At 38.9% G+C, this 11,677-nt stretch overlaps 1 protein-coding gene across 1 annotated transcript; it reads left to right on the top strand.

Annotated features, from left to right (window-relative positions):
* Positions 1–559: 559 nt before the first annotated feature.
* PVALB (parvalbumin) lies at positions 560–11,460 on the top strand. Its single transcript, XM_029287276.1, has 5 exons — positions 560–620; positions 7,031–7,163; positions 9,312–9,421; positions 10,872–10,989; positions 11,313–11,460. The coding sequence occupies exons 1-5, from the start codon at positions 560–562 to the stop codon at positions 11,458–11,460; spliced, it is 570 nt and encodes a 189-aa protein (XP_029143109.1).
* Positions 11,461–11,677: the final 217 nt, after the last annotated feature.

Here is an 11,677-nt window from a genome sequence, read left to right as displayed (position 1 = left end):
TAATAATAATAATAATAAATGCCAAATCCAGTCTGAACATCTGGCTGACTGTGCGATGATCCATAATAATAATAATAATAATAATAATAATAATAATAATAATAATAATAATAATAATAATAATAATAATAATAATAATAATAATAATAATAATAGTGCTGGTTTTGGCATTGGCCCGTTTTTCTGCTGCACTGCTCCCCTCCACACACACACACACGCACACGTTTCTCCGTGCCCTAAATGGCTCTTTCCCCCAGACAAGACAAGTCTGATCTGGTCTTGGTCCCTTTGCAAAGTGGTGCGCCTGGCCGAGCGACCCGCAGAAGCGTCCTCGGTGCGCGCCTCGCCGCACTTCTGCTGCTGCTGCTGCTGCTGGCAGTGGTGGCGGTGGTGGTGTCTGGCACGGGTCCAGCCTTATCCCGGTGTGCCATCCCCGCCCAGCACTGCAGCTCTGGTCATATGAGCAAAACCGAGGAGAAGGGCACTGTCCCCCTCCCCCCTCCATCTGAAGTCTTCCCTTGCACTTTATCTCCCACTCTTTCCCCCAACAGTTGCAAGGATGGCGATGGCTGACTTGTTCGCCGGCGAGGAGATCAAGAAGATGTTGAGAGCCTTTGCGGGTGAGCCTTTCCACGGGGCGGGAGGGAGGGATGGGAGCGGGAAGGTCCGCGTCGCTGGAAGAAAAAAAAAAAACAAAAAAAAAAAAGTGGAGCTCAGGCAGGAGAGGGAACTGGAGGCGCGGGGAGAAGGGAGAGAGCCTAGGCAGGCAGCCGGGAAGAGTCCGGGGACGAGTCCTGCGCCAAAAACTTCCTTGAGCGTAAGGAGAGCTTGTCCGAGGGGGGACGCTGGGAGGCTGCTGCTGCTGTGCTGCGCTAGCGGAGACCGCACATCTTATCAGCCCAAGGAAGAGCGCCCAAAGGAAGTTCTGGCTTTACCCTTCAGCCAGGGACACGCGAGATCTTTTGCACTGCAGCTCCCGCAAAGCCGGGCTCTCTACGACCAGGGCACATAAAAGTTGCCTTGCCCCAAACCTGGAGAAAGCAAGGTGGCCACGTTTTTTTAGCAATATTCTCCTCTGTTTCCCCATCTTTCCAAGAGTTTCAAATTCTTGCCATTGACTTGGTTTATTTTTTATTTGCTTTCCAGGAGACAGGTTTTTTTTTTTTAAAGAGGAAGGGAGGAAATCAATTACTTTCAATTAAGGGCAGAACGAAGACATGAATGGTCCAATTTCCTTGCAAATTCCCATAATTATCTGATGTTGGCACATAGTGATTGATTCGTTTTTGTCACTAGATGGGGATTCTGGACACCATAGATGCCCTCTTGTGACCATGAGCTCAAGGGGCAGAAAGGTCATGTTAAAACACAGGGCCAGGTTCAGCTTATTCTACTTCTTCTGGGAGGGGGGGTTGAGGAAGGAATCCACAGTGGTCTGATGCAAGAAAGAAGAATGACAAGCTCCCACACATTGCCAGCTGCATCAAAAAGGTTCTTTCTCCAGGTGTTGCTTCGCATGCAGACCAGATTTGCTGAATTTCCTTCTATCAAAGATCTCTTCTCCTGCCTTCTTTGAGATCTGGCCACTCTAATCTCTCAAATTATCGCTTTAATGGATATGTCTTCAATGTATATGCTCCTTTGATATTATAAGTATTGCTGAAGCATTCCTTGGTTTGCTTCTGTTCTATGGACTTTTAAGTCACACAATTCTCAGCAATGGCCATTGGCTAAGCTGATTGGGAAATTCCATATAACTTGAGTGTGCCCAGACTGCAGATGGATGTACCACTGTCAGGTAATACCAATGGGCATGGCTGAACATAGAACTATCTGGTTTAGCATTATGAAGTCTGGTGCCCTCCAAATATATTAGACTGCATGGTCAACATTGTCTGTTTGGCATAGGCTTCTTTTCCTCCAAAATCTGGAGTAGTTTACGTGGAAGACAAATCTGGATTAGTTTACCTAGAAGTCTCCTTCAAGCAAGCCAGTGCTATTTCACCCAAGTGTCTTCAGGGCTCTTCTCTTCTATGGGATTTTATTTTTCTCTTTATTATATTTATATCCTGCCTTTTTTTTTCTTTTATACACTTTAGGGTGTATACATAATGTTCCTTTTTCCTGTTTTCCCCACAGCAACAATCCTATGAAGTGGGTTGGGTTGAGGGAGTGTTTGATCCAAAGCCATCCACAAAACTAGAGAGTTACAGTTTTGGTCCAGCACTTTAAACACTGTCCCAAATCAGCTTTCTGGAACTGTCTCTCAAACTATCTGATATCATACAGTTGAGAGACAAATGAGCAGGTCTGAAACTTACAAAATCCACTTTATTTTTTGTAAAAACCCTACGATCTATGAATCAACCCCAAATAAAAGCATATCAGCTTCATGACTAGACATATGCTTGCAATTAAAACAATTTTTAATCCATGAATTTATTTTTAGTAACACAGGTGAATTCACAGTTTAGTTATGGAATGGTTTTCTTCATCCCCTAAATTGGGGAAGAAGATCCTGTTCATTTCGAGAGGCAGAAATCTGATCATTCCACCAGAAAAAGAGAAATGGGTTTCTATGGTCCAGTCCTGGGCTAATCTCTGCTTCTCTGTATATATTTGCTTAATGCAAGTAACAGACTAAATTGTGTCCTTTCCCCTTTTAGTTAAACACTGCAATTTTTGTGTGATTTTGCTGTGACCTTGGTAAATGCCCTGAATGAAACAATAGCAATCACACAAGGAAAGTGTGCCATAGAACAGATTCCTCTAGGAGTGGACTGATTTCCAACTCACATCTTCCTCCTCTTTCTGTTCATTGATTTCCTCTAAATTTACATGCAGTTCCAGAAAAAGAAATCTGTCCAAATGAAAGACATTGCCAATCAGAGCACTTCTTAAAGTCACTGTATCAGATTTCCCCGTTACCTCTCCTGGATGTATAAACCAAGGTGACAATTATCTCACTATTTAAATTGAGCCATTTAAACTCTTGAGGATTATCATCAACATTATTATTGTTGTTCTTACTGTTGTTATTGTGTGAGGCGTGTGCATGTGTGTGTGAGAGAGAGAGAGTCAGAGAGACAAGCTCATGTCATGGCTGTGATATAGTACAAAGCCTGTTTTATAGTCATCTCCTAAGTAATATCTCATCGCCTCCCTGCACACCGTGAAATAATTTATACAAAATATCCACTGGAGAAAAGCTTAAACAAATAGCTATTTGTCAACCCTCTTTAATTCTAGCCTTCCCTTCTGCTTAAGATGTAGACAGCAATTTTAAAATATGGAAATTAAGGAAGCAGTATTCTGCACTCTTGATTGACAATGGGAAATTCTCCCAGGATTTTTTTTTTTCTACTACAGAATGATGGTTAAAATATCTATTGCCTTGTCTTCTCTTCTCCTAGGACTCATCATATACTGATCTAACATAATATTCTTACTTTCTCATTTTCTTGAAAGTACTACTTCTTTTCTTGTAGAACTCTGCCAATGCCCTGGACATCCAGTGGACCTCAGAAAAATTCCTCTCTTGTTCTCTGGGCTATAACCAGGCCACTGAACTGCTAGATCCTGTATCCGTCTCTGCCCCCCACCCCCAAAAAAGCACCCCTTAAATTCTTGGCTTGGTATTTAAAATACTTCTTTCTTTACAACCTGAAGTGTCTTGAATCTTTTGGGTGAAACTGTGTGAATATCATGCAATCATGAATATATTAATTTCCTGTATTACACTGAGTTTAGTCCTCATTAGCAAAAGTTCACACTTAGCTCTATTAGGCAGCTGGGACATATCTGTAGACTGAAAGGGGATGGGAGAGAGAGAGAGAGACAGAGAGATGAGAGACAGAGAGAGAGGAAAAGAAGTGATTATCTTTCAGCTTCTTAGGCTGGTTTCCTGATCAGGTCCTGAAATGTAGCTGAAGGCAAATAAGGTCACCTGGATGACTTTGGGTCAGTCAGCCTCTTTTGGCAAAGCCTACCTCTCAGGATTGTTGCAGTGAGAAAAATAGGAGACTAAAGCATTAATTGTGGTACCTTGGGCTTTATAAAATAAAGGTGGAATATAAATCTATTAATAATTATAGCAACATTGCTACATCTGGCTTTGGACTTAGTGGAAAAGCACTTGTGGTACTTAATGGAAAAATAAGTAAACAAAAAATAAAACAAAAAGGTGAAATGTTGGCTGTAAATACCATGGAGCAGAGATCTTTACTGCAAATGGTACAATTATATAAATAATTTAGAATAACATATGCCTGGTCAATAGACAGTGGGTTCTTACAATTCCCATTTTAACCCTACCTTAACCCTTTTCCTTCTTAAAAACTAAAGTTACATATGCATCCTTTTTGGTTTGATGTTCCCTACTGTGCTTTCCAAAATACCACAAAAATAGTCTTATTATCTCCATTATGGTTATGCAGTGCTTCACAAATAATTTGGAGATGGTGCTTCTAGCAAGACAGAACATGAGAATAGTATTCAGTAGACAACAGAATTGTCTGTAATTCTTTAAAGCAACTACATCATTTCCTAGGCTCATTTTCCCAATTGCAGTTTCAATTGGCATGAGGATGTAACTGCAACCTAATAGTCTCTTTTGTTCACATAATGTTGGCCACATCTAATTTGCGGGGCAATCAATTTGCAGTCATCCCTTGGCAGTCCCAATTAAAAGCAGTTTTATTTCATATAAACTGACAGGGTCCTGCCATAATAAGATAGGTACAATCCATGCCTGTGTTCAAAGCAATTAGATAAGAAGTCTTGCTTATACCGTTGTCACAAGTATGTATTTATCTACACACATCTATATGGTCATCTATTCACTATCTAGTCCATGCTGCTTTCCAAGTGAATACTCACTATATGCTATGTAAAGTACTAGGTATTCCTAAAAATAATAAAAAAGGAAGAAAAGCGAGGAACAAAATGAATTTGTGCAAAGCTGAAATGGTACCAGGCTAGAAAGCAGGAGATGGTGAGTTCAAGTCCCACCTTCCAGCTGGGCGACTTTGGGCCAATCACTTTCTCTCAACCACACCTACCTCACAGGGTTGTTTTTATGAGGAAACAGGAGGAGGAAGGTGTGTTGGACATGTTTTCTGCCTTGAACTATTTGTAATAGAAAAAAGATAGGAAACAAATGAACAATAGAATGAATGAATGAATGAATGAATGAATGAATGAATGAATGAATGAATGAATACATACATACATACATACATACATACATACATACATACTTAGATTACACACAGCAGCAGCAGTTTCGCTAGTTACAGTCATCTAATTTTTGCACTCTTCCTGCCAACAGATGACCTTGAGTTGAGGATGAATGGACCATCCATCCATCCACGAATCATAAACTTTGTTGTTTCCATTGCCAATCCCTATCCTGCTTCCACTGCATCTGTTTCAAGTCACTGCCAAATGCTATTTGGTTATTTATGAGCATGCCAATAATTAAAGGCAAGGTTAATAGTTATTTGCTCTATCTTGCCTACTTCCTGTTTCAGCTGGTAGGAAAAGATACAGCAATCAGGGCACACTAAGAAGAATGGGATTGGTTGGCTTTCAAGACTTTGCGTAGGCTTGTCCATCCTAGCTTTTCTACCAGTTTTGCACAAGCTGGGCATCTTTCAGGAAGGGAGGGAGGGAGGGAGGGAGGGAGGGAAGGAAGGAAGGAAGGAAGGAAGGAAGGAAGGAAGGAAGGAAGGAAGGAAGGAAGGAAGGAAGGAAGGAAGGAAGGAAGGAAGGAAGGAAGGAAGGAAGGAGAAACAGCCCTAGAAAGAAGGGAGGTTTGGCAAAAGCAGAGAGAGAATGCTGGATAGTGACCACAGGATTCTCTGCACTTCCCAGTACTCCCCATATATACTTATGATCATTTCTGACAGTCGGATAGGGCTGTCTAGATTTTACCTACTTTAAAACTGTGGTGAGGACAATGTCATCTTAAAGGGACACACCTAATGACAACTTTAGTGCTTTTCACTCATAGCCTGGAAATGAGCTAAAGGCAACAAAGCAGAACAACTTACTGTGCTAAGTTGCTGCTGAGCACAAAGGCTGCAAGAGTGGACTTTTGTCACATTAATCATTCCAATGAATATGAATTCCATTTGCACGGTCTCTCCTGTATGTACAAAGTAAGTAGATGTTTGAAGTAGCCATTACATTTGTAGATTTTATGCTCTGCTGTAATATCTTTACAATACTAACAAAGTCATATCAGCCATCACTTCCTTCTCTTTTCACTTGAATACATGTTCCACCATAGGATTGCTATTGCTCAGCAGTGGAAGCAATAGATCAGAGATGCGAGAAATTTCTTGTTCGTTGTACATGAGCTATATGATCACTGTATAGGAATACCAGATACCACAGTTCTGTTCTCAGTTAAGACATTATTTACATAAATCTCATTTATATAAATCTCTCTATTATTTACATAAATCTCATCCACCAGATAGTATTTCTCTCTCTGAGTCTCCTAACAAGTCCATGCCTGGATCCCATTTTCAAACACTATAGTCACAGAATGGGATAACTCACCGTGGCCAACTTGCAGTGGAACAAGAGTTACACTAGTATCAAAAAATGGTGGAATAGAATCATTAAAGAAAGGATGCCAAATGAAATGTGAAGGACAAAAATTAAAATAATGTTTATATATGTGCATACAGATCAGCTTTCTGCAATCTGTATGAGAAGTTCTGGTCCCAATGTATCTGGAAGGCACCAGAATAAGTAAGGCTGAAATGGATACTAACATGTGGTCATTTTTGGTTACAATATTATTTACATTTGGTGGGTGAACTATCTCCACTATTTTATTTACGATTATTGGTTCAAGCTGTGATGGCACTCATTAAATCACCTGACGTTGCTTTCCCCAAAAAATGAACAAACATGTATCAATTAATTGCTCCTATACTGTGAAAATGAATGGACCATGTCTTCTAGAAAAGGAAAAAAAATTGCTCATGCAAGCCAAATTCTGTTCATCTTCCTGCAGCTACCAATTCTTTTGACTACAAGAAATTCTTTGAGGTGTTGGGATTGAAAAAGAAAAGCCTCCAAGAACTGAAAATGTTTTTTAGCATTCTGGATACAGATAAAAATGGCTATCTTGAACCCGGTGAAATACAGTAAGCAAAGATTAATATTCCTTTCATAACATGTACCAACTGAAATGTGCTATATGCTAGTAATGTGGAATACAGGTTGATATTTTTGACCCTGGCTACTAGCAGAAAAATGCAGGCATAGTTGATAAACTTCCATAATTCTAGCCATATAGAAAGTATACCCTGTCTATACTACTCTTTGTCACTAATAAATCATTAAAGAAATAAAATCAGAATGGAATCTGAATCTAAAATTCTGAACTGAATTAAAATGTTATTCCTAATACTCTAGCTAACTTTCAGGGCAAGGCAGGGGAGGGCAGGGGAGGGCAGGGGAAAACAGTAAAGTTACATTAAAGACTACAACCTATGTTATACATATTGAGCAAATCATGGAACTGTCCAAGCCTATCACCATCCTGAACTGCTAAAGGAGAGGGAGGCATGCCATTTTGGGGAGCTCTTACAGTTAAGCTGATGTAGAATGAATTCTGCTGGTGATCATGATTTTCTATTTTTTAAACTAATTATAGACAGTTTACATGTTTTACATTTTTGCATATTGGTTTTTAACTTGTTTTTTTTACCTGTTATGAACCACCGAGAGTTACTTAGATAAGATGGGCAGACATAAAATCGAATAAATCAAAATAACAATTTTCCCTCCAGCCCATCAAACGGGTAAAATCTATTATTTATTTGTGTTGACTTTGAAACATTTCTCATGATGTTCAACTAAAATCTATTCTCCTGAAACTTAACTCCATTAAATCTATTCTGGTTTTAAGTCCATTAAGAGTCCATCTATCCTTTTATGTGTAAAAATTCTGTAGGGCAGTTTCAGCCAATATAGTTTGAATTACAGATATGGAGAATGGCTTGAAATAACCACCATAGCATCTGAAATTGTGCTTTTTCTAGTTGCATTCTCTTTCTTGTTAAGTACCTAACATGTGACAACATCCTTTCCTAGGCAAATTTAAGGTTATTCATTCAAGGTTTTTTCCCCTCTATAACACAAACATACATTAAAGAGAAAGCACGTACCATAAATCTAGATAAGTCAGAGAGGAAGATGCTGAGGGTGATGGGTGGTTTAGCTGACTAGGAATTAATGGCATCCTGTTTCCCCTTAAGTAAGTGGATGGCTTAAACATAAGAATATTCCAGGAATATTCTTCAGTTCATGAATGTGGCAGAAGTATACTTTATCGTCACACCACTTTGCATTCTGCTGTAATCCATTCCACTTGAACCAAAGGTGATTTTTCAAAAGGCAAGTGGACTTTTTTTATTTTTTTATTTGAAGATGTTTTGTTTCTCAGCCAAGAAGCTTCTTCAGTTCATGAAGAATGAATGAGAAGTGAAACATTTTCAAGGAAAAAACCCCCAAGAAAGTCCAGTTGCCTTTCAGAAAAGCATCTTTGGGATAACCATGACTTGGATGATTGAGAATCTCCATAGACATTTCACTTGAATATCAATTTTCCATGAAGATGACCTTCAGGATAATTTAGAAATTTCAGGTGGTCCAAATAAAGGAGGGTGATCTTTATTGGGTGCTAACTTCTGCAAGCACAAGGATTTGTCCTATGATGTTCAGTTGCTGCCATTAATTCCAGGTTGGTCAATCATTAAAGTCCTCTGTTCTTTAGGTCTCATACACTGAAGAACCTGTCTCATTCCTTATATGACCTCCCTCCTCAATAAGCTAAGATATACATAAATAAATTTTCTTGGAAACTAGACTACCACAAATAAGCTTTATTTTACAAATTAATTTGATTTGTATAACTAAGCCTGAATTTAGAACAGACTACTTATACATGTCTACTAGATACATTACACAGAAGCCTTTCGTTCTTAATTTAAAATCCTTTTCATTCTGTCTGGATTTGCACAAGATTTAATTTCCATTACACATTTTAGTTCTGTTTCAATTTGTGTGGGTTTTTCTTTTGTTTCCTTCTGTTGGTCAGACATTCAGACGTTTCTTAAGATCTTAAGATCTAGATATTAGTTTTTATATTATCTCAGTATTCTCCCGAAAACTATTTTTACCATTTTTTGAAATAAAATAAAATTCTATATCTATATAACAAATATAAATATTTATACAACCATTACCTCTGGAATCAGCTCTTCTGTTCTTTTTCTTTCCATTCACAGGTTCATGTTGCAGATTTTTTCCCCCAATAGCAGGCATCTCACTGATAAAGAAACCCAGGAATTTATGAGTGCTGGAGATAAAGATGAGGATGGCAAAATAGGTATTGATGGTAAGTGTGCTGCCCTGGACATCTCAACTTTCGTACCAGACGTTCAGAGTTAAAGAACCTGAACTAATAATTATGCATTCAAAGACAGCGATAAAATCATAAGGTTGGAAGGGGCAGTTCAGGCTATCGAGCCTTACCTCTTGCTCAGTCCAGAAATCTAAATTATAGCATTCCCCCAAATACTATAATTTAGATTTCAGAGTATTTGAACACATGCAGTGAAAGGGTTTAACCCCTCTCTCATGAAATGGTTCTACTATCAGGCTGCTTCTGTGTCAGTAGATATGTATATGTTCAGTTTATCAATTACCTTAGTCAACAAAGTGCTGCTCTAATCCCATTTTCTCAAGACTAAATATTAGGCCTGCAAGAGACAGGCCAGGTTGGTTTGTGATGAACCACTTTGTACCAGAGGCAATGCAATTCCCTCTGAGGTAACATAATTTCTTTCAAAGAGATGCTTCATGTCAGCTCACAAATCTTCCCAACCTGATGCTCTCCAGAAATGTTAGGATTACAACTCTCAAAATTCCTGATTAGCAACAGTAGCTACAGATGGTTGAGAATTATAATATCTAGGAACATAAGAAGCTGCTTTGTAAGTTTTATCCTTGATCTATCTAGCCTAATATAGTCAAGTCTAACTTAGTGTTGCTAGATGGATTGATGTTTTCCCAATTCTATCTGGACAGTGTAGAAATTGAATATGAGACAACCTTCTGCACAGGAAATACATGATCTATCACTTACCCCTTGATTGCTGTGAGACAGGGAAAACAGTTATAAAAAATAACCAACAAAGTTGGCTGCTTCTGTCACAGCTATCTCTTCTGTTTACTGACCATTTGTTTCCTTCTCATCTTTATCATTCTTCCAGAATTTATTATCCTGGTGAATCAATCATAAAGGTTTGGATTCATCTGAATCTTCATCTATCATTTACCACCTGATTCCACTTGTTTGTATGGGCCTCTTTTGATCTTCACCTGTTCATCTATCTTGTTCAAACTTCAACTTTCTGCTGAAGTCCTGTAACACTGTAATTGTGCTGGAAATGCTCTTAAAATAATAAAGGTCACATCAATCTGGACTCTGTTCTCGCTGCTTCTCTTATGTTATTTTGGCATGAAGGGGAAGGGACACTGAGAGGATTGGGAAGGCATTATTTCAATAAAATATATTCCAAGTATGCCTAATTTAATCTCATCTTATCTTGTTATTGCTTTCTGGCAAGACTGATTTCTTTTTCCAAAACTTTCCTGCACATGCACACATACACATGTTCATAGGAACTTTACAAATCTACAGTGATGGCGGTTACAAAACTTCATTTGACAGCCAAATCCTTTAAATGAAATCACCACAATACTTTACAATATTTCTTACCTGCCTCAGATTTTGCTTATTTACAAAAATGTTAGGTGACTATTTCCCTATTCATATATTCAAGAAATTATGCATGTCTGGAAGGTACCTTATGCACAGCCTTTGCAGCTATTTCATCCAGAGGCAGAGAATAGCCAATCAGTTCTAGAACAGACAATAGTGCATGTCTACCAGCAGTACCAGTAAGTAGCCTGTATGGGAAACAAAATGATTCATACCACTTCCCCAAAATTCAGATGAACAGAAAAGAAATACTTTTATTGACATTTCTGTGCAACTAATACCATTCCTGCCTTAGGAGAAAAATGCTGCAGAGTTTATTCTTCCAAAGCAACAGAATTTTATTCTAGATCTTATCCATTGCAAGGGAAATTTTCATGTACAACACAACCATTTCTCTTGCTCCTGAATCTTGGCTATTCTCTGCAGCAAATTTATGACACGGTGAACTGTTGTCAAAAACTGAGACGTGTCTGTTATTTTCTCTAGTTATTTCTGCTCACAGCTGCTTGTGTCCTGGTCACCTCCTGAGTGGACTACTGAAATGCACTCTATATGGGGCTGCCCTTGAAGAATATTTGGAAGCTTCAAAATGTGGTACAAAGGGTGACACTGCAAACAGTTACGTGTGCCTCCAGAAAGGAACAATATGAGACCTGCTATGGTTGTTAGTTTGCTTCCAGGTACAATTAAAGATACTGATTCTGACCTTTAAAGCACTACATGGCATGGGATCAGAGTATCTGAGGGATTGACTCTTCCCTATTACGTCTACCTGTTCCATCAGCCGGGTAGGAAGGGCATGTTATGGGTCCTGTCTGCTAAGGAGTTTACCCAGGAAGTGAGACTTTTCTGCTGTAGCACTCGCCC

The sequence above is a fragment of the Protobothrops mucrosquamatus genome, unplaced genomic scaffold (assembly GCF_001527695.2).
Source record: "Protobothrops mucrosquamatus isolate PMUCROS unplaced genomic scaffold, P.Mucros_1.0 scaffold_22, whole genome shotgun sequence".
Lineage (NCBI taxonomy): Eukaryota > Metazoa > Chordata > Lepidosauria > Squamata > Viperidae > Protobothrops > Protobothrops mucrosquamatus.
This window is presented reverse-complemented; position numbering and strand designations above follow the sequence as displayed.